This window comes from Amblyomma americanum, chromosome 8, assembly GCF_052857255.1.
Source record: "Amblyomma americanum isolate KBUSLIRL-KWMA chromosome 8, ASM5285725v1, whole genome shotgun sequence".
Lineage (NCBI taxonomy): Eukaryota > Metazoa > Arthropoda > Arachnida > Ixodida > Ixodidae > Amblyomma > Amblyomma americanum.
The window spans coordinates 59,894,594-59,921,616 of record NC_135504.1 but is presented as its reverse complement, the minus strand read 5'-3'; the positions used below and the strand labels follow the sequence as shown (position 1 = coordinate 59,921,616).

Sequence of the window (27,023 nt, the reverse complement as noted above, 5' to 3'; positions counted from 1 at the left end):
AGCGAACCGCTACCATTTAAGCGAGCTATTGCGTCGGAGAATCCAGCGGCGACATGTATTTATTCCGAAGTGGGCGAGCAGGGCGCCGCCATCTTGTCGACGCTAACCACGCAAGCGCCGCAACGCAAAGTCCACTGGTTAGCGTACATACGCAAGACGCAGGGCTTGCGTTCTGCGCATGCGCACTAACGTCCCCGCAAACTCCTTGCGCACGCTAAGCCGTTGCGTACGCACAGCTAAAACTGTCTAGAGTCATCCGCCCACCTAACTTTATGCCGCCCCCTGCCACGCTTGCCATCTTTTGCAATCGGCTCTGTCACGCTGAAAGATCAACAGTTATCTTGTCTTCGCATTACATGCCCTGTCCAAGCCCATGTCTTCCTGTGGATGTCGACTAGGATGTCAGTAACCCGCATTTTATCCCTGAATCAGTCTGCCCACTTCCTGGTTGTTAACGTTACACCTACCATTTTTCTTTCCATAGCTCGCTGCGTCGTGCTCAACTTATTCTAAAACCGAAAATCAAAGTCAAAAGGGGGGCCCTCCTCTGCGTACTCAGATCTCCTTAACTACAGCGCCTAATGAAAGCTGCTTCAAGTACTAGCTGCAGCAGCTGCGTTTTTAAACGTTTAAAGCAAATTGAGCGATACGTCAAAGCGATCCCAACGGATACCGAGAAAGAATTATGTCAGCCATGTTAACCTATTCTGGGAAGTGTCTGCGTCTTTTCCAACGATATTTTTATTTAGCTTTCCAGAGGGTAGCAAACTCTCTGGTTATTTCCGCAACGCTGTAATCAGTGACGAGATTCTCTCATCCATATGACCCACTGCATTACGAATTCCTTGTATAAAATAACTGTCCAGTAATAAATCTGTCAATCCGCTAGAATTACTTCGATGCATTTTGCTTGTTGTAATTCGTGGCCCGCTCAGGGGCCCGAGCTAAGCACGATTGAAAGGTGCGGCGTTCATCGAGGACCAAGCTAGCGAAATATTCTTTTGCGGTCTGTATGGCTAACGCTTAGAAAAATTTAGCTTTCCAAGAAACTTGCGGCAAAAAGGCACAAAAGCTAAATGCTGTCGTTACTTTATATCCAAAAACTTTACTTGTTGGCAGCAGCGTCTCTTTTTGAGCATGTGAAACAGATAGAATCGACGAGAGGAGGCTAAAGAGAGAGATGTGAAAACCAAAAGAAGAGCAAGAAGCGAATGCGGCCAATGCAGTCTCGCTTTAAAGCCCGCACATTAAAGACAGACATGCCTTAAGAGACAAGATAAAGCATTTAAGCAAAAAAAAGTGAAAGAAAAAGATTATGCTTGATGCGCAAATACTATGTCTCAAAACGGCTTCTATGACGCTTTTTGAGGAAATCTAACTACAAAAAACGGGATGATAAATAAAAGAGAGAGAACGTAATACATAGAAAAAAAAGTATGATGTAACAAAATAGGGCGGATTCAAAGCTTGAATATGAAAAAAAATGCGTTAAATGTGGAATTTGAGGAAGACTCGTGCGCAGCCTTGAAGAAACAAAGCACAGCAAAATTGAATTCAGCCACGTCAGGTTACCTGAACGAAACGCGTAAAATGCTGCAACACACTAAGAAGCTGAAACCAGAATGTGAAGACATAAATTTACAGAAATCTCAGGGTTGAAAGCTCGGCGATGGACTGCCTCTTAATGCTGCAGTCTTGTGCTTTATCGTTAAAAGCCGCTTTTCTTATCTCGTGCTCTGATTTCCGCCGCGTTTCTTCCCGAACTGTGCATCCCTCAATGCCGGAAGCAGCCGCACCATTTGCAGGGCGAGGCCATAAAGCCGTGTCTGGACATCTTTCTTTTTGTTTTCCTTATGCTATAGTCGTTTATTCAGATGCCAGTGAATTTCAAGAGTTCATTACTCTTTTGTTCGCTTTTACTTTTTTTTTCGTTTGCAAGGTTTCTCCTCTATCCTTATCTTTACATAGTCTTCAGGATATCGGTAGAACATGTTGGATAAAGAAGCCAAAATACATGAAAATTAAAGAGGAGTGTTCTCTGTTGCATCTGTCTCAGCTTCTCTAGTTGTTTTTATTGAGTGCAGTCGAATCAGGATATATAGAACTCCAAAAGGATCCCGAAAGAGTCCCATATATCGATAATTCGATACATAAGAAATGGAAGTCGATAAGCTTATCTGTAACCTAAAATCAAGAACAAACAGCACTCACGCTAGTGATGTGCTTCTTTACACGACGTGCTGCCGGCCGGCGTGCTGGTAGCGCACCGCTCGCTAGTCATTTCTAGGCCTAATATGCTTCGCACCGAAGGTGCAGCAGACAGTGCTTCGGAACAAGCCCATGCCTATCATAAGATATCTATTCCTGTTTACACTCCGTTATAAAAGTAAGCCTTTCTCATTAAAAATTGATGTACACTTCGTTTCAACAACGGCTAGGGCAGCGAAGCAAGCTAAAACCACTACACGAGTGCTGCCACGAGTGCTACACGAGTGAGGTCCACTTCACCGCGTGACGGGGGTGTGGTGTGGAAATTGAGTACACGAATCCGAAGGACACCCCTAAGCACACCTCACGGTCGCTTCGTCGCGCAGTTTCACAGCACAAGCGCTTGCTGCCATATGTGCCAAAGGATGCGCAGTTGACCAGTTTTCGCTCGCGAAAACTGATGAAAGAGCGTCGTGAGGAGAAGCGTCACTTGCAGGGGCGTAGCGTGCTTTTCGATAAATACAATGACCACTTAAATTGGAGCTTGATATATATTGCGCGAAATGCCTATACTTTTACACGAGAATTTCAAGAGGATAATCGGTGTTTTCGATGTATAATGTTTTCGATGTGTAATGATAGAAAATATCTGTGCTCGACTCACATATATGTGCTCGAATTTGTCAAACTGCTTGTGAATGTACTTCCGCAAAGGCGAACGACTTGCTACTTATAGGTCGTCTACCCTCCATCCCCTCTCCTCATATTTCCAACATCTTCTACTTAGCATCACGTTTAACATATGTGTAGTCGCGAGCAAACTGGCGCACTCCATTTTGTTTGCTAGCAAAATCGTAATTCACCTCCCAACTGCGTAAAAAAATTTGAGGCTTATTGTCTTTCTCCTGCTGCAAAAAAAAACAAAACGTGACAGCAGCATAGCAGCTGCAACGTCCCTCTCCTTGCTCTTCTGACCGGAAGGCCGGCTTCAGTAACGCATCGGTCATGCCCTCACAGATCGCGTCACCACAGCGTAAACTGTTTCTGTAGCGTTCATGGACTACAATTTGTCGGTGAGTAGGCGTTGCCGGAAATATTGTTTATGACGTGATGCAGTGCGGCCTAGCTTAATTGTGGTGGGCGAGACCTCTTACCTGAAAAATCATCTTTGTTGCTACCGACGTAACAATGGCCAGATAAAACGTGGAGCACGTAATGTTTCGGCCGCATGCGCCGGTAGGACACCTAAAGTGCACAGCTGCGCACTTGTGTATAGGCCATCACGCGAACATCTCTTTCACTTCTCCACTCGTGTATTGAAGCTACCCCTTAAACACCGCTTGTTCGCAAGCCCAGTGGTGCTCACCGGCTTCCAATACTCGTAGGCCTTCCTGCCTGGACCACTGGCGTTACTTCGGTCAGCTGTGACCACCAGCCGTCTATTCTGGAGCACAAGGAGTAAATTTCGTGTTCCTAAATGTTATGCTCAAATTAAGAAATGCAAATTGACAAGGGCAAGGGATGTAGTGCGAATAATATACAACCGATGGTATTTCCGTATAATCGAATGGATTGTGGGGCTCGGCTGCTGGCTCGAAAGACGCGGGCTGGATTCCGGCCGCGGCGTTCGAATTTCGATGGAGGCTAAATTCCAGAGGCCCGTGTACTGTGTGATGCCAGTGCACATAAAAGAACCCCGGGCGAACGAAATTTCTGGAGCCCTTCACTACGACGTCCTTTATAGCCTGAGTAGCTTTGGGACGTTAAACCTCTGTAAAACAAAAAAACAGCTCTTAGTGGACCATTTGTGGCGCATCTGGATTAAGCGTCGTCATCGGCTTTGAAGCTTATCACCCGTACACTTACTAAAAGAGAAAGAAAGGTTAGCGAGGGCTCTTTTAGTCAGCGGAGCTATTAAGCAGTTGTAATGCGATCCTTCGCTTACAGGCGCACCATTTTCTGGAAACTTGAAAAGCCAGAGGCAGTGACTCGAGAATCAAACTTGCAAATCTGTTCCTGCACAGTAAGAGTGTCTTGTTTTACTTGGCCTTTACCTTAGCATCTTTGTGATTCCCAACAGCTGAGAAACATGCATTCAATACGCGAACCCTTTGCTTCAATAATTAACTCCAAACTATATATCCAGATTAACGCACGTGAAAGCAGTTGCAGAGACGTAGTTGGTTAAAGGACTATGCCCCGTGTTTATTGCGGCTTCGGCTTGGCATAGTGCAACAGAAAGTACCTGCTTTCATTTTTTTATCTAATGAGAGTGAGAATACGTAGTTTTGCGCGATGTACCGCATTTTTATTCATGTCGGAGTATTAGTTACGTAGTTCAACTGCACCCAGTAGTGAAGTTGCAGCGCCGTGATGGGGATTTGAGAAATAAACACGGCTCTTAGATGCGCCGTCACGGTCCTCATTTACCCTTATTTGGAAGAAATAAACCCCACCAGTGTCCTGCCTACGCCTTTAAGAAAACGATCGCATCTCAGTTTTCAGTGGAGCTCAAGAAAACGTGGCCGGGGCTCATATCATGTGACTAGCTCCTAAACTTACGATTGTTATCCAGTGTAAAAGCAATTATCAGGTTTTTCTGTGAAAGATGTATGGATGGCGAAAAAAAGTAATTCCATATTTTATGATTACAAACTCTCCCATTACTGTCGGGTCCTCATGTGGCCACATCGTGACTCTGTACTGCTTTGGGAGTCTCCCCTCTACTTCTTTAAGCTGCAACAGTGAGACAGCGTAACATAGCGTACCATGAGGGCGTGATATGGGATATTAGTTTACTTATTAAATTTGAAATAGCCCAATTTATGAGTGAATTGAAGAGTATTAATTACGTGCTACAGTGTTGCAGTTCTTGAAAGAATAACAAGAAGACTGGGCAGTTACCACAGCATCAAAATCATTGTTAGACCCGGCCGCGGCGGCAGCGTTTCGATGGAGGCGAAACCCAAAGGCGCCCGTGTGCTGTGCGATATCAATGCACGCTGAAGATCTCCAGATGGTCGAAATTCTTCCGGAGCACTCCACTACAACTCCTTCTTCTTTCTTTCTTTTCTCAGTCCCTCCTTTATCCCTTCCCTTACTGTGCGGTTCAGATATCCGCTGAGATGTGAGACAGATACTGCGCCAATTCCTTCCCCCCAAAACCAATTTCAATTTCATTTCAGTGGAGTTAAAATTGTAATGCTCGCTGCACAAACAGTGCTGCTTTTCAAGGCCTCCATAGCATTAATGCTTCTGACTATCGTTGTCTGTTCCGTGTTTCGTGCACGCAAAGTTTAGTCACCTTAGGCAACTAGAATGTAGCAGTTTTTATAGGGAACCGTAACACCTTAGGGAAATATTAAGCGTCACACGAGCATTTCGAAAGCCTTCGAATCGATAGTCTAACAAATTAACGGAAGCTGCCACACAGGCAGCTCTAATGACCATCTATTCAAGCTTGTCGAGTCAGCGGAGTAGCGCGGAACTCCGTCGAGATCTGAAAGGCCTTCCAGCGGCGGTAGCCTTACTCTCGGATACGGCGCACTAGCGTTAACTCGTTGAAGAATAAAATAGGAGCAATGTTATTGCTGAGGAAATGTGGAGACTTGAAGTACACACTTATTTTTCAAAAACGAGGACCCTCCGGGGCAGAAAACACTGTCGCGAGTATGATACCATCGTTCCCAGAGATACAAAACCAACCGACCCCGGCTTCCCCTAAAGTTGATTTATGCTACCGCTTATCCAAAACAATGAAGTTTTTTTCAAAACCCGTTATTTTACACTCAACGAAAAAAAATTTACTTTCTTACATCTCAAAATCAACTGACGGGTTGATTGCTTGCACACCTGCAAAATTATTCGTGTCGACGGTGCTGCCACACCATCCTACACAGCGTCAAAACTTGGTTGAGTTTGATCCCGATATAGTATCTCGAAGGCTCTCGACTCAACAGCCATTTCAAACCAAAAGTTTGATAGTGGTTGCAGCTTTGACGTTTTCTTGGGGCAGCGTCTGTGGCGATGGATGTCAATAAAGCTACATATATGCTTGGGCTTGCAAACATGATTACATCGCGCCAAGAAAAAAAAAGGGACAAAGTCTGAAACAAAGATACGCAAGAGCACGAGTTTTTCCTCTTAGGTCGGTGTTTTACCTAGTGATCTAGAGCTTTATATCAGGAGCGGGCATGTTCGCAAGCAGCTGAACAACCTACAGGAGTCTGTCCTTGTGTCTCAAAGCACCCTGTAGCACTTTGTCAACATGTTAGTTCCCAGGCGCGAGCTAGATCGCGTTGCTGAAAAATATAGCTCCACACAGTGTAAACTTAAAAGGCAGTGAATGATGACAGTAAAAAGGTCTGGACCCGCCGCGGCGGCTCTGTGGTTGTGGCGCTCGGCTACTGACCCGAAAAACACGGGTTAGATCCCGGCCGCTGCGGTTCAGTTTCGATGGAGGCGAAATTCTAGAGGCCCATGTACTGTGCGATGTCGGTGCACGTTAAAGAACCCTAGGTGGTCGAAATTTCCGGAGCCCTCCACTACGGCGTCCCTCATAGCCTGCGTCGCTTCGGGACGTTGAAACCCCCAAAATCCAGTAAAAAGGTCTAGCAACCTTCAACGACTCTTTTCTTTTTCTGAACTTTTTCTGAACTTGCAAGGTGATTGATATTGGTGTTTGTTAACATCCTGCTAATAGAGCTCGCAAATGCTTCCCGATGGACCCATAGCCTCAGGTAAACATTGCTTGTGCATATTTGTGCCCTGTGTTCAGTGCAGGCGCATACATGGCAGTAATAGAATTATTGTTATATAAACACAGTTTATTAATTACTTTATCAGGTAATTCTAATGTGATAATTGTTTTTGCTGTCTGTTTTAGCGTAGTTTAGTTTAGAGGAGTTTAATGTCCCAAAGTGTCTTAAGACTATGAGGGACGCCGTAGTGAAGGGCTCCGGAAATTTCGACCCCCTGGGGTTCCTTAGCGTGCACTGACATCACATAGTACACGGGCCTCTAGAATTTTGACTCCATTCAAATCCTAACGTCGCGGCCGGGATCGAATTCATGTCTTCCGGGTCAGCAGCCGAGTGCGACAACCGCTGAACCATTGCGGCAGCTATTTTCTATTCTGAGTAGTTTAGTGTTGCTAGCATTTCTTCGTGGCATTAAAGTTGCCGTATTGTAATTATTTTTCTTTTGAAATTAATATAACTAAAATTCACCGCTGCGGTTTGTGTCGGCAGTGGTTTGGTTTCTCGTACGCCCGGTTGGACGCCTCGAAAGCAGGAACGACTTGCGGGAAATAAGTGCGGACGACTGTACCTGAAAAACTTGTGTAGTCGGATCACTGCTAGCAGGTAGTCGAGGCAAACGCGGGAGTGCACATTTCGCTAGAATTACCCAAGAAGCAAGATAGATGGCTGCGGTTTGGGCGCACGTCGTAGTTAAAAACTAGTGGAGACTGCGCCGAGACACTGCCGCGGTTACGTCGGCTCAGGGCGCAGTGGCGCCTCTTTACGCTAGTCGCCACGAGGCGCGAGATGGAAGCGGTGGAAATGCACACAGCGCTGACATTCCGTTCCAAGGCTGCCGAGGTTGATTCTTGGGACCACCGATGCCATAACTAACTTGCTTCGAAGGCTTTATGCAGTGCATAGAGCTCCGCCTTTTTACAAATGGTCCATAGACAATCTGTAGACTTCTTATGAACTTAATTGCCTTCACATAGATATGTCTTTGTCTATTCATACTGTAGAGACTGTATATAGACAAAGGTCTACAAAAAGTGTGTAGCCATAAATCCATAGACTGTCTATAAGAGTTGAATTGCCTAAGACTGTTCTATAGAGTTTGTTTATAGATAGTCTGTAGACTTTATAGACAGAAGTCCATGGACAGTCTGTACACTTTCTGAAAAAATTGTGCAAGGGCAGGCAACAAAGCGTTTGAGTGGCCCCTCGCTTCTGCTACCAGTTCAGGGAACATGACGAGAGATCGGCTATACGCCCGCCTGCTTTGGTTTGTTGATGTCTTATCTTTGTAATTGTTCGTAATGAGGAAGGATTAGGCTGGGACGGCATTTTTCGTGAAGCGCAAAAATGTGTGCGTCGCTTGTAGAGTGGGGTTGGAATTTCTTTCACTCTCTTTTCTTTTTGGCAGGAATGAAGAACAAAACGTGGTTTAAGACAAATTGATTCCCTTTCCGGTGATAAATTTTCTGTAATGCCATTACTTCTCGCAAGCAGGGACTACTAATGCAATTTATTTACGCAAAACAAGTTTTTCGGCTAGTTGGTAACTTTCTTGATTCATAACGGCAGCGAAGGAGCACAAGCACAAGAAACGCGCAAACACACGGACGAACGCTGCACTCACAACTTATACGCGCGATTTCTAGAAAGTTATTAGTAATGTAATAAATTCCTTTAAAACTGGCATCAAATCCAGCAGCAATTTAGGAGCAATTGCTTTTCTTTTCGGAAGTAACTGTAATGTAATCAATACGGTCAGTACTTCTTCCAAGCAGTAACTGCGAATTTAATTTATGTTGCATTCACGCAATTTTTAAACGTACTTAGTAATGTTATTCCTTTTAAGAGTAATTTTGCCTTGTATGGTTCCTCAAAAGTTCCGATAATGGAGTGAATTGTAACGGTAAGAATGAAAGGACGCTTAGAATGTCGCTGAATTAGCGGGTACCGAGTAAACACGAGGAATAGTTTATAAACAGAGACGGATCGAGACTCTGCCCTTAGAGCTGGCTGCACGAGCGGAAAAATGTTGGGCTCAGCGAGCACGGGATGCCTATGCGATAAGTTTGCCCCTGGCAGCTTAAAGGCTGCCTTTGAAGCGCGCCATGTTCGACGAGCCGTGCAGTCGGAGCAGAGACGGCGGCGCGGAGCGAGTCAAAATTCCGGTGTAGAAAGAACAAGTGACGCAGCGGGTAGGACAACGAGGCAGCGACGCGTTCAGAGCTTCGAATGTGTGCAAGCGGAAATTCTAAACCTTCTACCAGGGAGAGGGGGGAGGGGGGTCTTTTCAGCGAACAATGGTGGATAGCTTTTTTTGTTTCCCTTTTCCGTACTCGTTTTTCACGCTTTCAAGAGGTATGCCTTACCTGAGGTATGCCTTACCCTGGCCTCGCCTGCAACTCGACACGTCGCCCGTCTCTTAGAAGCCAGAACTGGTCTCACGCTCTCCCAGGTCCGGTGAAATCAACTAAAGCTGCTGTCTCAAAAGTGCTTCACGGAACATTCCAGTGTGCTAAGAAATGGTTCAAGCACGGTTCACTTCAAACGTACACAATCACCGTATGAAATATCATCGCTTCAAAGCCCTATTGGAGTAAAGTTTTGTAATCTTCACCCTATTATAACCAGTGAGCTCTTGAGATATAGGGAACCTTGAATATTCCTAAACTAGGAGCCAGCTGCGCAAGCCAAACCTCCATCCTGCTCCCTGGAATAAAACTTTGCTTTGCATGCAGTGCCTCCTATTCTTTGCTTTATATTGCTTGCGGCTGTTTCTTGTTATATTGTTCATATTTTTTTCTTGAACGCGTGTCTTTATTTGGAGAGCCGCAATCAAATCTCTTTGTTGCTAGGAACCTCTTGCCCTTTATAGCCTTCTTTGGTCTCTCTTTATTTAACGGCAGTGAACCCAGAAGATCTGTAACCCTTCTGCTCCAACTGTCTTGAACACTATGTCGATCTTGCGAACTTTCACTTCTACTGTCCTTTCACTCTATAGTCCCCTTTCGACACCTCTCTCTCAACTCCACTCCTCTCCTGATGTACCGGGTAGCCGCCGCGGTGGCTGAGTGGTTATGGCGCTCGGATGCTGGCCCGAAAGACGCGGGTTCAATGCCGACCGCGGTGGTAGAATTTCGATGGAGGCGAAATTCTAGAAGTCCGCGTACTGTGCAATGTTAGTGCACGTTAAAGAACCCCAGGTGGTTGATATTACCGGAGCCCTTCACTACGGCGTCCCTCATAGCCTTAGTCGCTTTGGGACGTTAAAGCCCCATAAACCATAAACCATCTGCTGATGTACCGCGGGCTTGCTTCTTCTCGTGAAGAAGATCACCTCGTCCAGGTGTGGTAGGCGAAACACAATTTGAGCACCTGATTTGTGTTCGAAAATAATGCGTTTCACTGCTACTACTTTGATTCCAACAAGCCCAACTTTCTATCCCCGCTTAAACCTAGAACCCTTGACAACATACACGCGTTTCGCACTGAAAAAAATGCTTCCCTCGCTCGCCGCAAGATACTGGAAACTAATGTTTAATTTGGGAAAAAAACTTCCAAACAGTGCAAAAGACTTGTACAGAATATTGGGCGGAGCCAGGCCGCTACTCACGTATGTGATCATGGGCAGGTTCCAGGCGTCGGCGACCAGCGCCTCGGCGTAGCAGTTCTCGTCGGGACCGATGAAGGCCACCACCCCGCTCTGCCACAGGGCCGTCATCTTGCGGATGGCCGAAGACGTGCCCACCTGGCCCACGTTCTCCGGCCGGAAGGTCACCCGGTAGCCCGGAAGAAGGCTGCGCGCGCAATCGATTACTCTTTGATCTACTTTCTCCTGCAAAATATCATCTTCTGCTTTCGTAGGAACGAGCCTTCCCTTACAAAATTTTATAGACAGCCTATAGACTGTTTATAACTTTGTCTATTAAACTCTATAGACTATCTATTCAAAGACGCTTGAGAACAGTCTATCGGCAATACCAATGCTATTGACAGTCTATAGACAATCTATAGGTTTATGGCAGTACACATTTAGTAGACTTTTGTCTATAGACCGTTTGCACACTATAAATGAACAAAAAAATGAATATCTATAGGAAGGCAATACAGTCTAACAGAAGTCTTTAGACTGTATATAAACCATTTTATAAGGGTTTGAGGTCGCTATCGTGAGGGTGATCTAATGAATCTTCCATTTTCTTTTTTTTTGTTATATTGCTCAGGCCAAAATGTATTTTTGCTGGAATATATGATTCGTTAATTCTTTAGTTCTGGAATTAGTTCCTTTCATCACTTATTCTTTCTTTATTTCTTCTGTCCACTCCTTGACTTGCTCGTTCCTACTTTTGTTCGCTCATTTATTGTTACTAACACATCCTCAACTCCCCGCGCCAAACAGTGGACGGCGTTTTGTGTAGAAAGAGCACAAACCAGAATCCAATTCTTTTTAACTGGCGAAACAGACAAGAATGAGCACAATGATAGAGCCTTTCATTACAATGCATGATATATCTGTATTATCATGCAGGCATCGCGCAATAGGTGCTCATATGATGTCTGAGCTACTGTAGCGACCGGCAAAGAACCGCTGTCCTGGAGAAGAGAGACATGAATGAGCGATGTGCGAGTATCGTGATGGAGGGGGTGCTTGAACAGCGACCATTTTTGGCATTACAATAGGCAAGTTGGCCCATTTCACGACGCTCTGCGCCCGCACTCGTGTCCCTCACCAGAAGGTGAGCACAAGGGCTGAGCATGGGCAGGTTCACCTTTGAACTTGAACTCGTGGACACGAGAAAGTCAAAATGTGGATGCGTAATCCACTTCTTGCTCTAAAATAGTACGGAGAGAATCTACTTTGACTGCTTTTTTTTACGTACATGAACAAGAAAGGAGAGGTTGGCGCCGCATAGCGGCTACGGCTGCTCTTTTTCGTCAATTCATAGAAGCCACTTGGTCTGACGATATACAGTTCAACATAACACAACACAAACATAAACAGTACACAACATATAAAACAAAGTACAATCGTCAGGAGAATCAATATTAATGAGCGAACATAAACGCTGTGAATGTTAAAAAAACAGTTCGTGAAACAATACACATAGAGATATGTATAAACAAGGAGAGAAGAACAAAAATAAGCTTATTTTCAGTATATACAGCAGAAGTAAATAACAACGCTATTGAAGCACTAAGTCCCCCTGCCCCCCCCCCCCCCCCCCCCTCCTAAAAAACAAATTTTTATGCTATTGTGCTTTTTATTAAATAAAATTCTACCTGCAATCTTCAATTCACTTCCAAACTTGACAGCGTATGTTTGAAGTTAAAATGCTTTACTTTTAGGCGAAAGACGCAGATTTGGTAGTCACAATTCTCATCTCGCCTTGCCGCAGCGGTGGCCTAGTCGATTCAGCATCCGCTTCGCATGCGGGAGGTGCGGGGTTCTATCCCCAGTGCCTCCGGGTAACCACCGGTGATACAATGTGTACAAGTTTCTCCTGGCCTGGTGCTCGGCTTATTTAATGTGAAATGCTTGGGAAATGGGTCCATGACCTCACCTTGCGTAGAACAAAAATCCTTGTGCTATGGCACGCTTTAGCCACAGACGCCCTTGCGCCATAACAATTTATCGTCATCATCATCATCTCGTCTCGCCTTACCTGTCGTCCCTGTTTATGTGCGAGATGGCCAGGGGCACGGCGCCGGACACCATCTTCCCCAGCATGCGGCTGTTGTTGAAGGTGCCCAGGAAAGCGATGGCCACCTCGGGTCGGTCGTCGGTCAGATTCTCCTGCGACTCGGACTTATTGCAGGGCAGCAGGAAGCCCAGGTTTCTCGCCACGCTCGTGGGCGAGAGTTGGGCGCTTCCCAGGGCCTCCCTCGGAAGCGGCGGCAGTGACAGCAGCAGCGTCATCGCCAGTAGAACCGGCGACAGCAGCGCCTCCGGATGACGACGCGCCATGCGCTGAAGAGGAGGCATACCAAAATGAAATTGAAAATTGGTTTGTGGAGACAGGAAGTGGTCACCCGCCGCGTTGTCTCAGTGGTTAGGGCGCTTGACTACTGATCCGGAGTTCCCGGTTTCCAACCCGACCGTGGAGGCTACGTTTTTATGGAGGAAAAACGATAAGGCGCCCGTGTGCTGTGCGATGTCAGTGCACGTTGAAGATTCCCAGGTGGTCGAAATTATTCCGGAGCCCTCCACTACGGCACCTCTTCCTTCCTTCTTTTACTCCTTCCTTTATCCCTTCCATTACGGCGCGGTTAAGGTGCCCAACGATATATGAGACAGATACTGCGCCATTTCCTTTCGCTCAAAACCAATTAATAATATTATAGACAGGAAGTGGCGCAGTAACTTCCTCACATATCTCCGGGACACCCGAACCGCGCCGTAAGGGTAGGAATAAAGGAGGGACTAAGAGAAGTAACGAAGAAAGAGATGCCGTAGTGGAGGTCTCCGGAATAATCTCGATCACCTGGGGTTCTTTACGTGCATTGACATCGCACAGAACAAGGGTGCCTTGGCGTTTCGCCTTCATCGAAACGCGGCCGCCGCGGACGGGTTCGAGCCCGGGAACTCCGGATCAGTAGCCGAGCGCCCTAGCCAGTGAGCCCCCGCGGCGGGTAAGCATATCAGAACATTTTGAAAGCACGGTTAGTGGTTGAGAGAGAGAGAGGGAGAGAGAATGATGAACGAAAATGCAGGGAGGCTATCCAGGTGACGCGCAGTATGATAAGCTACACGTGGGAAGGGGGACAAAGGGAAGGATAGAAAGGGGAGAGAGGAAAGAGAGATCACTTTTTCACGTGTCCGTTGTCTGTAATTAACAGGATAAACTGGGCATACTCTTAAAGTTTACAACCTTGAAGTCAATCTTTAGTCTCTCAAGAATTTCAAAAGCGCCTTCACAGCTGTCTTCTGCGATAAAGAATTAGTTCGATTTCCCAGAATCTTGGCTTTTGTAAAAATACAAGGATATCAACGACGCGACGTTGCAGCCATGAGGGCACGCTCATGCTCGAACCGAGGGCAGCCACGAAGAAGTGTTCTATTGTTTCGTCGCGCTTTCAGTGCTCACATGCGGGAGAGTCGGGCATTGCGAATAAGTGGGAAGCAAAGGTTAACTTCGGCTAAAACATATTAAAGTGACAGTTCTAATGCAGGAATGCCTTTAACGGCTGCAACATTTTCGTCATTCTTGGTGTACAGAGACGTCCACTTTAGGTGATGCACGGTACACAGTTCTAGTGTATTAATCACATCACGCGAGTGTCCTCTGCTAATATAATATGACGCGAGCGCCATCCGTAGTAGCTGTGGTGAAGAGGTATTAGAGCAACGTCTCGCCCTGCTCATATTCATCGCCGATCATGTAATTTCAACATATTAACTAAAGGAAAAGCTGGCCTCGCTGCCCTACGTTCACAAAGGGCCCGCTAGGCCACGTGGCTTCGGAGTGACATCTGATGGCTTTTTGACTGTTCTACGTAGTTGATTTTTTGGTGGTTTACTTTTGTTTTCATTGATGCTTTGTGCGTTTTGAAGTGGTGTAGTTATGCAGCGAAGCACTCAGTTTATTTGAGATCCACAGCATCTGAAGGTTGCAATAACTGTACAGCAACGGACATGGTTACTGTAAAAAATGCGCAGGTAGAGTAACTGTGTGTTTTTTTTTTTTGTAGTGGAATTCATTGTCATAACCCACTTTCGCTGTGAAGAGCACCGGTCATTTCACGTGAAGTGGCGCATGAGCTTATCCACCTGCACTGTGTTTCTGGCTGTACAATCGAGAAACGCAAAAAATATTTTTTGTTAGTCTGTGGTCCGCGCTTCCTTGAGAGACTAATGACGCTGACCATACTTTCGTTGTTTACGTCACAGATGCTACTGGCTGCTGGAAAGACTTCTTCGGGTTCTCTCACTTCTGAAACAGTGCAAAAGTTCGGTCTATTGACACAACAAAAGAAAATTCAAGAACACCTTCGCTAAAGAACTTTTTCTCTCTATGTATGTACGGACATGCGTTTTTCACTGAAAACGTTTATGCGCTGTTCTGGAAGATAAGCGTCTGTGCGCGATTGATTTTCGAACTGCACTTGGCGGGGTTCATTTAAAATTGGGTCAGAAAAAATTGACGAAGCAATTCCGCGCTTCAAACAGGGGTAAGGCGACGGAACAAACGACACCGCAGAGCGCATTTTCTTGCATTTTTTCGTCCCTCCTTGCGCGCGGAAACAGTTTTTTCACTCTGGATGACCAATTGGTTTACTACACTCTATTGATAAGTAGAACGGTTTCATGCGTTAACATGAACATGGCCCTTAGTTGTGACAAAACAGGTTTACGCTTTCCACTTCAAGTTTCCCTTTGCGAAATCCGTAAGCGCAGCGCAGCGCCAAGACAGGCGCAGACAAGGCACTTTGCGCGCGCAAACAAGTTTCTCACGGTGCGAACATACGGCGCGGGCCCGCAGTAGCAGACGACACCAGTGGAGCGTTTCTGTTTTCCACAACGTTCACACAGCAGCTCTTAAAGTGTACTATTTTGAGCGGTAACAAATTTTATGACAGAACATTTGCTCTTAGAAGTGCGCATGTTAAAGGCAAAACTTGTTTTCGAAGGTTAGCTATATTTGGCGGCATGAAAGGATTGCTTTCCCTAACTGTGGACCAATTCGTTGCTTGTTTACATCTGCTTTTCTGCCCATTTGTTGCAATTTGCTGCATGCGGATGGTATTGTAGGACATTTCGAATGTTAAACAGCGTTTCTTTGATATGTTTTTTAGTGTTTTTTTTTATTTCTGCAGTGGTAATAATGTTTTAGGGCTAACACTAGCCGAGCCAAGTAAGAAGCCTCGTATTTCCGGCATTCCCGCCGTGGATGAAGTGCTTTTTAAGAAACACGCTTAGACGGTGGCGCCAGCTTTCCCTCTATCTAACATTTAAAAACTCTACGTCCCCAATGGCAGGACGGCCATGCCAACTGACATGTGTGACATGATGGTCTTGGGCAATAGCGCTTGCTCCATAGCACCGCTTCGTCATCGTCGTCCTCGGTGACTGATGACCTGCAAGCAGCAGTAGTGAGGTGCCCAAAGCTTCTTGCTCTTTGCTACTTGTTTACACTGCAGGTTATAGTGGTCGTATGCCATTGCATTCCATGAGAAGAAGCCAGCTACAGCCAGTGAGTGGTACGCAGATTTAGAAGCGATGGCGTTCGTTGAACCTGTTATATTTCGACTTTTGGCGTCTGTCAGCACGACTTTGCTGTAGCCGACAAGCACGTTGGGTCTGGCCTAGCTTTTGCGCCTACGTGCATAACAGTTGCACACCACGCCGTGACCTATTTTTAGAGCGAAAGCTCTACTCCTCCCGTAAAGAGCTGAATGTCATGTGGCTATGAAATTTGACCTTCAAACCAAGCGAAGCGGAGGCTTCGCTCTGACGTTGTGCCACGTGACTCGCCACAGCTGCACACGTTGAGCCGAGGGCGCTCTCTTGCCACGCAATTATCGAGTCACGTGACTAACTGCGCTTCGCCGAAGCTGCGTTGTGGAGCCGACGACACTCTCGCAACTGTCGGAAATCGCGTGACGCGCCGTTCGCTGCATGAAAGCTTGTGGGGAGTGCTTACCTAAATGTGCTTACCTTAACAGAACTTTCGTTGGTCATAATAGATTCAGCCGGGTTGAACCAGAGGTTTTTCTTGTTTACGAACAGGCGAACTCGGGCCAGACTCGTGAATAGTGAAAGCCCCCGAATTCAACGAGGGACTTTCATCGCGGCGGTAGCAGCAGCTTGAGCCATCGCTTCGAGTGGCAGCGAATGTGACTATGACTGACTCAAGCCGCTTAATGACATAAGTGATAAGTACCCGCGTTATTTTCGCTGGTCCAAAACCTATTCGAACAGACAAGTGACTACCCATGTTTGCAGAGACTGCGTGGAGGGCCTCGCTAACTCTCATTCGCAGAGTAAGTCATTTGTGCCCTCCAGTTCTACAGGAATTGGTGCTGCCAAGGAACCATAGGCTAAAGCCGATACGTTAGACCACAATAGGCCAATGTGAGCAGCTGTGTGAGGGACGTTTCAGACGAGCTTATCGATGCGGCTGTGCAGAGCGATGGCTCCCTTTTGTTTGGGCTGCGGCCGAGAGTGCCTATATTAAGGAACGTTTCCTTCTTCGCGGCAACATGTGTCGACAGCGTATTCATTGAAATCAAGGCGCGGTCAAAGTCAAACCTGACATATAGGTCAGCATCAAAGCTCAGTTGTGTTCCAACAAATATTCAGAAGTGAACTGGCCCTCATTCGTACCTACCGCCAATCCTACATTACAAAAAGTGGACTAGTAGGTGTGCCATTAAACTTCAATGGACGCATGTTTCTCGATGCGTTCAACGTATCATTCAAACGCATGAGACATGAGCTCCACATTTTCCACTTCAAATGCACAAAAGGGGGCGAAAAATTACAGCTTGAGTTTATGAAGCGCACAAAACAGCACACAGGCAAAGAATAGCACGAGACAGGCGCTACTTGCAACTGTTTATTGAATTCAGGACCGGCTTATTTATAGCCAGTAGGAAGGCGTTGTGGAAGGGGAGACAAAAAACGATACAACAAACAACAGGCAAATGACATGTGCTGTGTTTTGTGCGCTTCTTCTACTAAAGCTGTGCACCAACTTGACCTAGAACGTTTTCTACCGAAAATTACATTCGGGATGATCATAGGCTAAGAGGCGTATTGATTTTTGTAATTATAACGATAAAAAATATTAGAATGCATGCCCACTTCTTTCTGCTGAATGGTCTATTTCATGTCGATATTTTTGTTAATATAGCACCCATACGAAGCGCAGCAGTGGCCGTCTTTTATAAGCTACTGAAAATGACAGTTGCTATTGTTAAAACGAAAGAAATTGCACAGAGCTACTCCTAGGAGAAAAGTTTTCGGCGCTCCTATGACGTCGCCGTAGACGCTGCTTCACCACTGTACGCAATGATTTCGGAAAGATAAGCTGCAGAACCACCGCTCCGTTCAAAGTGCGCGCCCTCAGCCAGGTCGCGCGGCAAAAGGAAAGCATGTAACCCACGTGATTTCTGCATGAAGTCAAAGCCATCCCAGATGTGACGCAACCGTAGCGTTCAGACGCCATGTGACGCAAATTGCATTATTCACAAAACATTCTAAAGCACATTCAGTGCACATCTTGTGCAATGTAAAATGCTTGTAATATACCGTAAACTACTTGATAAAAATTCACTACGAACATATTCTCTATATCTTAATGGCACAGGCAATGCACTCCGTGAAACAATTGATAAATGGAAGAAGGACACCGAAGGTTTGATCACGTTAGTAGTACTTTCTCGACAGCCTATGAAGCCTGTAAGGTGACGCCCAAGAGATGATAAGCGCCGAACAAATCTATACAAGCCGATGGAACTAGAAGCATGCCGACGAATGAGCTTAATGTATCGATGCCATTAGTTCGTTCATCTGAAGACATCGGCGAAATCGGCAAAGCTCGGGAAGATACCAAGTCCGTCAAACTCTGGCCATTTTGTATAGCGCCCCTGGTTTTGTTGAGTGTTGTAATTGATCAGTGGAGTAATACAGGACGTCTCGAATCGTGGCCCAATGTTACCGACTGCTGGTTCTTTTTTTTAAGTTTTATTCTACTATAGTCAAGAAAAGAGTCGATGGTCGCGTGATAGTACTTAGAAGTGGCAGTAGTGTGAACGCCAATAAATGCTTCATTTCACTTTAAATTATAGCCGAGTAGCAAAGAAGACACAAGCAGGCATGCAAGCAACACTCAGAAACAGGTTAGCAATGAAGTTTTCATCTTTTATAGAGTGACATGGCTCTATTCATCGCTCATTTCACAGGAACTGCAACAAGTCATGAGGACTGACTGCATTTGTCCAGATGATCGTCTTGTACGGCACGGTACAAGGTTCTCGAGCTTCTGTCATTAACTTGATATAGCCCACGCTAAAGCTGAAATGAAGAGAGCGACCTCTTCCCACCGACTGGGATTACGTGTTGCGCAGTCTCGGCGATACATTCGTGAAATTGGACCTGAGAACAGGCATGATCACTAAGACAGCATATTGGGCCCGTGGCCAATGCCCAGGAGGCGGTTGGCCGCGTAGTTTGCTTTCTCAAGCATTTCAGCGAAGAGCACTTCCGACGATTGTCCCTCTCGTGACCTTGGGAGACCCGCTGTTGGTCACCCACGCGGAAGGATTGCAAGACAGATCCGTGGGAACCATAACCTTTGTGTGTGCTGTGCGATTCCCGATCGAGGTTGAACTAGGAGTTGCGCAGCTGATACGCGGCAATTGTGATTGCCATCAGCCGTTCGGTACTTTCACACAAATCACCTGCGGGGCTAGTGTGGCCACCGATGCCTTGCTATGAATGCAGCCTGACGGCGCATTAAGCCTAAACCATTAGAAATGTGAACGCTGTCTCATGCGAGCGCACTGTAGTAGACGTGTGTATTTAAGGGAGGAGCTGCCGGTGCCGCCTTGTAGCAGAGATACTTGTATATTTATTCAAAATACCTCCGGAGGCCTTGATTACAAGGCTATTGCTTATTACACCGGTATGGGGAGGGGGGGTCAGCAAGCACTAATAGCTTAAAAAAGGAAACAATTCAGACCAATCATATGAGTGAAAATTGTTATTAGCAAATAACAAGTCTGAGGTGAAGGAGTTTACAAAGAGAACCATTAAAAGATAATACGTAAGTGCAGAAAAAGAATGTGAAACCGAAATTCGGAAAGCATCCAAAAGCTGAAAAACTGGTATGAAGATTATAACGCGTTGATACGTGATACCATAAAATGCTGGAACATATTTACGTCAGATTGTGTGGAGTAATACCGGATGATAAGCCGTTTGCTGACACGGTCTCGTTCTTGTGCGAAGTTTTATTTTCGCTGAGCATTGTGCATTTCCAATTTAGGTAACTTTTGAATCGTTATAATACTCTCTGTTTTCTTTTCCTCAACAAGTATCTATGAGTGCCCTACGTAGGACAGTGCACGTTCCCGTCGCTTCAAATCTTGATTAAGGTATACGCCCTTGTTCGTCGACTGCGAAGACTACTGACTTTATCATCATAGGAGCCGCCTATTTAGTAGTATGCAACTCTCTGCTGAGTCCATAGTCAGCGGGTTCGAAGGCTTTTTAGATGCCTTTGAAAGACGTTTTTAAAGCAATTGCATCAATAAAAAACTTACTAAACAAGGCTACAACTTAGTATAAAGATTTGGAGGGAGCAGTAATGCCCATTTTTTTTCCCCAGGAATGCGCCCCTCCATACTGCTGCTCCTTTTTTATTCTGGTGTTTCTTTCTTCTTATTTGACTTATTTTTCTGTGTTCGTCGCCTTAGCTTGTCATAGCTCTTAGTGTGGCGTGTCTTGGCTTGGCGCCCAGCCGCTTAAGGAAAGTAGTGTCGAGCAAGTCCTAAGAAGAATGGCTACAACCGGCGTCAGCAACACGACAGATCAGGGCGGGTTCCTATTAACAGCTCTCGCCGCAATAAAAAAATTCTAAAGTGGTCAGAATGGGCTGCTATTGTGGTATTCTAAGTGATTTAGGGAATAACCGTTGAAACTATTGAACTGGATATCCAGTGAGCAGAAAACCTCATTGTCCGATGTTCTTTTACATTCCGTGTGTGGCGCCTTTGCAGCTTCCATACGTACAGAGTCGGTAAAAAGTTCTCAGACCACAAGATCTGCTTTCGAGCGCTATAGTCCTGCAGTTACGATATGCCGAAGGCCAAAATCTCTGTAGAGAATAGGAAAGGTATCATTCACACCTCTGAGAATCTTGATAGCTATAAAGCTCATAAATGGCAGGATATGCCACAGAAATGCAGACCCAGTGGCCTGAGAACTTTTGACCAGGCCTGTACCTCTTTCTTCTAGTTGCTAACAGCGCAGCAGTGCAAGATACACAGACAAAAAAATTGTGACAATCCGCAGACATTTCGCAGTCCCTTGTATCGATGAAGTGAAGTGGCGCACCATTTACTCCCCGTGGTCTCATGTTTGCATACTGCTACGTCCACATACACGTTCTGGTGCTCGATGACCACCGGGATCAGTTCACTATAGGTGGCATAACAGACGCAGAGATGATAGACCCAATGAATGCACGCAGTGACCCAAGCTTATAATGAGAATGAGGGCGATGTGTTCTCACGCCTTAGTTTTTCATTGGACTTCTTAAAAAAAGAAATTCCTGTACTGCAATAGGTGTTGGGTGACAGGTCCATAGAGTGAACAAGGAGAAGCATCACAAGTGATTATTTCAGATACAAACGTATTAAAGAAGGCTGCCTGAGTAATATTCGGATTCAACAAACATGACGCACGGAGCCTGGCGCTGCATATAGTTACGTAAGTATTTTGGGGGCTCTAAAGAAAGAAAAAAAGGCGGCATGCATGCCAGAAGGTCAACCTTAATAGCAAGAAAAGGGAAGTCACGGAAACTCTCCGTATGTAAAATTGTGGTTTGTTCTGTCCACGTCAATGTATTCATTAAGATTACGCGCATTCTTAAATGATTTATATCCTTAGGACGACGATGCGTTTACATGAAGGAAAAAATAACCTTTACGGCTGTGCAATGACACTCGGAGATAGGGCATTCAACGATGTCCCCTATGCGCTCAATCCACGTGTCTTTTGCACTATGGAATAGTGGCAGAGTCCTAAAGTACCTGCAGCCCCTTCCTTCGGGATAACTTCGTCAGCGGTCATGGACGCGGAGTGCTTCCGATCAAGAGCGCAGCTTTCCTTGTTGTGTGGGGGGAAAATTTATGATGGGCGACCTGCACCCCTCTCGACGTGCCTTTGTCAGTAGCACTCATTTCCGGTTACCGCTCAATGTGCACAGGTGAAGGCTGCTTCTGTGAAGTGCAGTTTATTCAGCGTATCACCGCAAGAGAAGTAGCGGAAACCAGGGGTCTCATAGGACGTCCCCTAATAGAAATGGTTTATAGACTTTCTGCATACTTAGACTCTGTTGCCTCCGTATAAATATTTTCTTTTTGTCTAGATACAAAACCCTACTAAAGTAGTACAATAAATCTATACATTTTATAGAGAATGCCTGTAAGATGTGCAGTATCTATTGTCTAGTCTATAAGATTTGTCTAAGAAACTATATAAAATTTTTTGACAAAACTGTTTGTACAGTCTATAGCTAGACAATCTACACTATCTAAAGAAATTTTGTAACGGATGAGAGTGCATAACTGTTGTTCACTAACCCCCTTACCCCCTACGGGGGTTTTAGTATTTAAGGAAGTGAAGCACGACTTTACAAAGGACGCAAGAAAGGGTGCAGGTGAGAATTGCGCTACCAGGGACTTTAAAACATGCTGGAGCTAGAAAGTGCGCGCCTGCGCATAGCATAATGATTACCAAGAGACTGAGTAAAGGAAAGGGGCAAGTGTAACGAAATCACATTCATTAAAAAAAAACGACAATGGTCAGATCGAAAGTGGTCATAAAGTTGTGATCAATAAAAAAACCTCTTTTGTCCGAGTGTCGTCGAGGGCTCGCTTACTTACATACTGACCAATATATACCTAATAAAAACACGGATTATTTCATAGACCTAAAAAGCGCTTGTCCCGTGTGTGCCTTTATGTCCTGTATAGTGTGTGTTGCTCTATCAAGTTACCTATCTTTAATCATGAGCCAACGATCTTCAAAATAAATATTGCTAAAATGCGTACAAATTATGCGATGGATACGCGGCTACAAGGACCGAAAATACCACTCCACAAATTTAGGCCTTCAACGTTCATGATCCAAGCCCCATATTCGTGTACATTATTCTACACTTTGCACTTCATTTTTTTCTTACTAAAAAAAGGACATGTGATGTTAGCAACCGCTTTAGAACTTAAAATTTGAGCTATCACTAGAGAAGGTGGCATTGTTTTTGATACATGCCATTTTGTGCCAAAAAAGCGGAGGAAAGCGTTATTTGCAAGGCACTCATGCCAAATACCGTAAGTTCTTTTTCCTTATTTTAAAGGGGAAACCTTACTAGCCCTATTAGGATAAAAGCCGGCAGCATCTGTGTGTATACGGCGATGGTACAGAATGTCCTAGCGATGGCAAGAAAAATAGGGTGACATCACTAATTGGCCGTATGACCCACACACCAAGTCGAGCACCGCCACATCAATCACATGCATGTCGTTTGTATATATATACTCCCCACTGGCCGACCTTAATGGGTACAAATTTTCTCACTAACATGATTGCTAAGATTGCGTCGCAACCATTTGTCGTACAGCGTTCCGAGTGGCGTGACAAGATTTCTTTTTGCATATGGCCTACATGTGCTAGTCAAGTTGGAGGCTAGCTTGCAACAGGAATTCGAACGGATGGCATATGCACCTTCAGTTGTATGGCTTACCAGGCTGTTTACGTCTTCCCTTCAAGCGCCTTTGAGGTATCCACCGAGATGTCAGACATTTATTGCAACTTTTCCTTTCCTAAAACAATTTTCACCCGACCGCGTTTCGATGGAGGCGAAACGCAAAGGTGCCTGTGTGCTGAGCGGTGCCAGTGCTTGTAAAAGATTCCCAGTTGGTCGAAATTATTGCGAAGCCCTCCACTACGACACTACTTTCATCGTTTCTTCTCTGAGTCCCTCCTTTACTCCTTCCCTCACGGCGTGGTTCAGGTGCCCGCCGAGATGTGAGACAGATACTGCGCCATTTCCGTTCCCCAAAAACCAATTTTTATTTTCGACTCCCGCGCCGCCCTCAGCCGCCTGCAATCTAATGGCCGCGGTACCCCACTAGTGCGGGAAATTCGCTCGCGCATCGAGCGCCTCGCGCAGAGAGGTTGTGCCGTGCGTGCACAGTGGGTGCCCGGTCACTGCGGCATCGCCGGCAACGAAGAAGCTGACGACCTCGCGACCGCTGCACACCAACTACCTGCCAGCGATCTGCCCCTTGCGCTGGAGGACGTGCGTGCGGCCATTCACGACCATCTCCGAAAGCAGCACCCCGACCCACGCATCGCGGGAGGTGAGCGCATCGACAGTGTCACCGGCTGTCGCGCACTTACACGGTCACAACGTGCAATGATCCTCCGCGCGCGCATTGACTGCGTGTGGCCCGGGGACCGACGGGTGCGTCACGGAATCGCGACGAGTGATGTGTGTGACGGATGCGGTGCAGTGGAAACACTAGAACATCTGCTCCTTCGCTGCTCCGCGTTCGCCGATGCTCGTCGCGATATGCTCGCGGCCTATAGGGTGCAGGGCATACTACCAGACTCCATCAAGACGCTATTGTGGCCGCAGGGCAGTGCGCGCACTCGTGAGCGAACTTTGGTGAGCCTCTGTGCATTCCTCGAACACACGGGCTTGACGTCCCGTCTGTTCTCCGTCAGGTAGTTACACGCAGTGACCGAACGCTCCGCGAGTTCTACCTTGAACGATTAATAACTGGACGCCCCACTCCAGTTGTAACCTACACAGTGCTGTGCGCGTGTGTGATTTAATTCCTCTAGAATGAACTAATCACGCGCACAACCTGGATACATTTCTTATTGTGTAAATAGTTTGTACATATTACTTCTCCCCCTGTCCTCTCTTCATGTCCCCTCACCTCTTTCATTTCATTTCTCCATTCTGCCTGCTATCCTTTATTTCCGCTGCCCCAGCTCAGGTGCTTCAGTATCGATGGCAGATGCCGGGGCTAGCAAAAATCTTTTCCTTCCTTTTTACTATTATTTTAATAAAACCACTACCACCACCACCATTTTCATCAATATTGTGACGCAACTTTTTGTCGTTCAGCGTTCCGGGTGATGTCAGACGCGCGTGTGCTTGTGTCTGTAGTGTGTGTGTGTGGGTGGGTGTCATTGCACACAGGACCGTAATGCCCTCGCATTCTCACACGTAAGAATTGTTAAGTGTCTGCCAATTTTTTCCCCAAAAAAAACTCCCTCCACGAGCTCTCTGAAGCCTGCGTGACCGGGCTCTCAAAACACCCGAGCACGTGCCAAAGTCACGATTGGGTCGGTAAGCGATCGGAGAAATATAATTAAAGCCTCTGATCAATGCGGAAGCGTTTACGTGCTTAAAGGGGTACAGACAGAAAATTTCTTACCCAAACAAACGATACGATTTCTTTTACTTGCGTAAGGAGATGACTTCTAGCAAGTTTCAGTAACAGGCGTTTAATGGAGTTTTGTTTAATCTGTCCTTGAATGCTGCCCGAGTAGCCACTCGACATTTTCACCGCTTAGAGCGACGCCAAGGAGTACTTGCCCCAATTATTTTGACGTCACCGAAGCCTAGTGAGTGTTCTCATGAACAACCAGTGACGTCATCAGTATTGTGCTAGTTGGGGCGTCAAGGTATGTTTCTGCGCTGGCGCACAACGATACCGAAGGTGCCAGTACAGACGTGCTTCCAATTATTAGCACTAGTGTTTTGAGCTCATTTTCATGATCATTGTTCCGTATGCTTCATTTAAGGCAACAAAAAGAAAACAGAAACGCAAAAATTTAGCGTCTGCATCCATTTAAGGTAATTTTTTTAATTTAGCTTCTGTATCCATTTTCTTATCTTGTATTTATATTCTACTTAGAATTTCGATTTTGCATCATTTTCCGGACCCGCCGCGGTGGCTCAGTGGTTAGGGCGCTCGGATTCTGGTCCGGAGTTCCCGGATTCGAACCCGACGGCGGAAACTGCGCTTTTATGGAGGCAGAACACTAAGGCGCCCGTGTGCTGTGCGATGTCAGTGCACGTTAAAGATCCCCAGGTGGTCGAGATTATTCCGGAGCCTTCCACTACAGGCAACTCTTTCTTCCTTTCTCCTTTCACTCCCTCCTTTATACCTTCTCTTACGGCGCGGTTCAGGTGTCCGCTGATTTATAAGACAGACACTGCGCCATTTCCTTTCCCCAAAAACCTATTATTATTATTATTATTATTATTATTATTATTATTATTATTATTATTATTATTATTATTATTATTATTATTATTATTATTATTATTATTATTATTATTATTATTATTCATTTACGTTGAAAGTAGCGGAGATTGGAGAACTCCGACGTGAGTGTTTTTCTGGCTTACAGGAGTCTCAACATTTCGTAAAATACTTTTTTTATTTGGGCAGGATGCTTAACGTAACGAGTGATTATAGGAAAGGTGCAGGATTGTGCTCGTGCGCGTTTTTACTTCTGTCAACAAACATAACCGTATTACGAAGGAATCGATATTTGCTTGGCGCTTGAGTGCTCAGGGTGAAAGAGAGACAAAATATGGCCTAACATTAGAATGACAAAAGAACAGGTGGCACATTTAACTCCCGGTATTGCGCCTAACATATCCTCTCTTCATATCATTAAACAAGAAAGCTGGGCTAGTTAGTTGTGGGACATTGGCTGTGACATGTTAGCTAGCGCGAATCAAACAGTGGACAGAGACTGAGCGTGTGTTCCTTCTGTTTCTCTGTCTCTGCCCACTGTTTTATTCGCGCTAGCTAACATGTCGCTCTTCATGCCTGCACAGCTGCATTACTTACCCCAAGCTCTGCTGAGTTGTTAGCACTTTTCCTAACTGTCTGGGGAAGAAACAAGGATAAAAAACTGCGAACGAACCATCAAAGCCCCAACACTTCTTACCACACAGCACCGCACTTTCATAGCTGCCTCTAGCGTATCCGACTTTCATCACCGCAAGCCCCTAAGAAGCTTATTTGTAGAGCCCAGATTAAACCAAATCCAGTAAGAGAACAAAGAATCCCAGTAATCTTTCCTTCTGGCTGGCAAAGCTTACAGCAAAGCTTGCGTTAGTTAATTAGTTTTCGCCCCGCCGGCTCAGGCAAGGAAACATTAAAGGCTGTCTCTATCCGTTGTTCTCAAGAGGCCAAGGTATAGCTAGCCCAACCTGACGGAGCTTGAGGCCACAGAGAGACCGTGAACCCGAGCTGGCTTGACCAATGTCTACGTGGCCGCATTCTCGGAAAGATACA

The 27,023-nt window shown here is 45.8% G+C and overlaps 1 protein-coding gene across 1 annotated transcript in view; it reads right to left on the bottom strand.

The window, feature by feature from the left end:
• Positions 1-27,023, bottom strand: part of LOC144101762 (guanylate cyclase 32E-like) — a 276,494-nt gene that overhangs the window by 86,602 nt on the left and 162,869 nt on the right. Inside the window, exons 2-3 of the mRNA XM_077634950.1 lie at positions 12,626-12,930; positions 10,576-10,759 (exon numbers count right to left, since the gene is read on the bottom strand). Coding sequence (XP_077491076.1) covers positions 10,576-10,759; positions 12,626-12,927 — 486 coding nt within the window. The 5' untranslated portion in view covers positions 12,928-12,930. The remainder of the gene's footprint in view (positions 1-10,575; positions 10,760-12,625; positions 12,931-27,023) is intronic.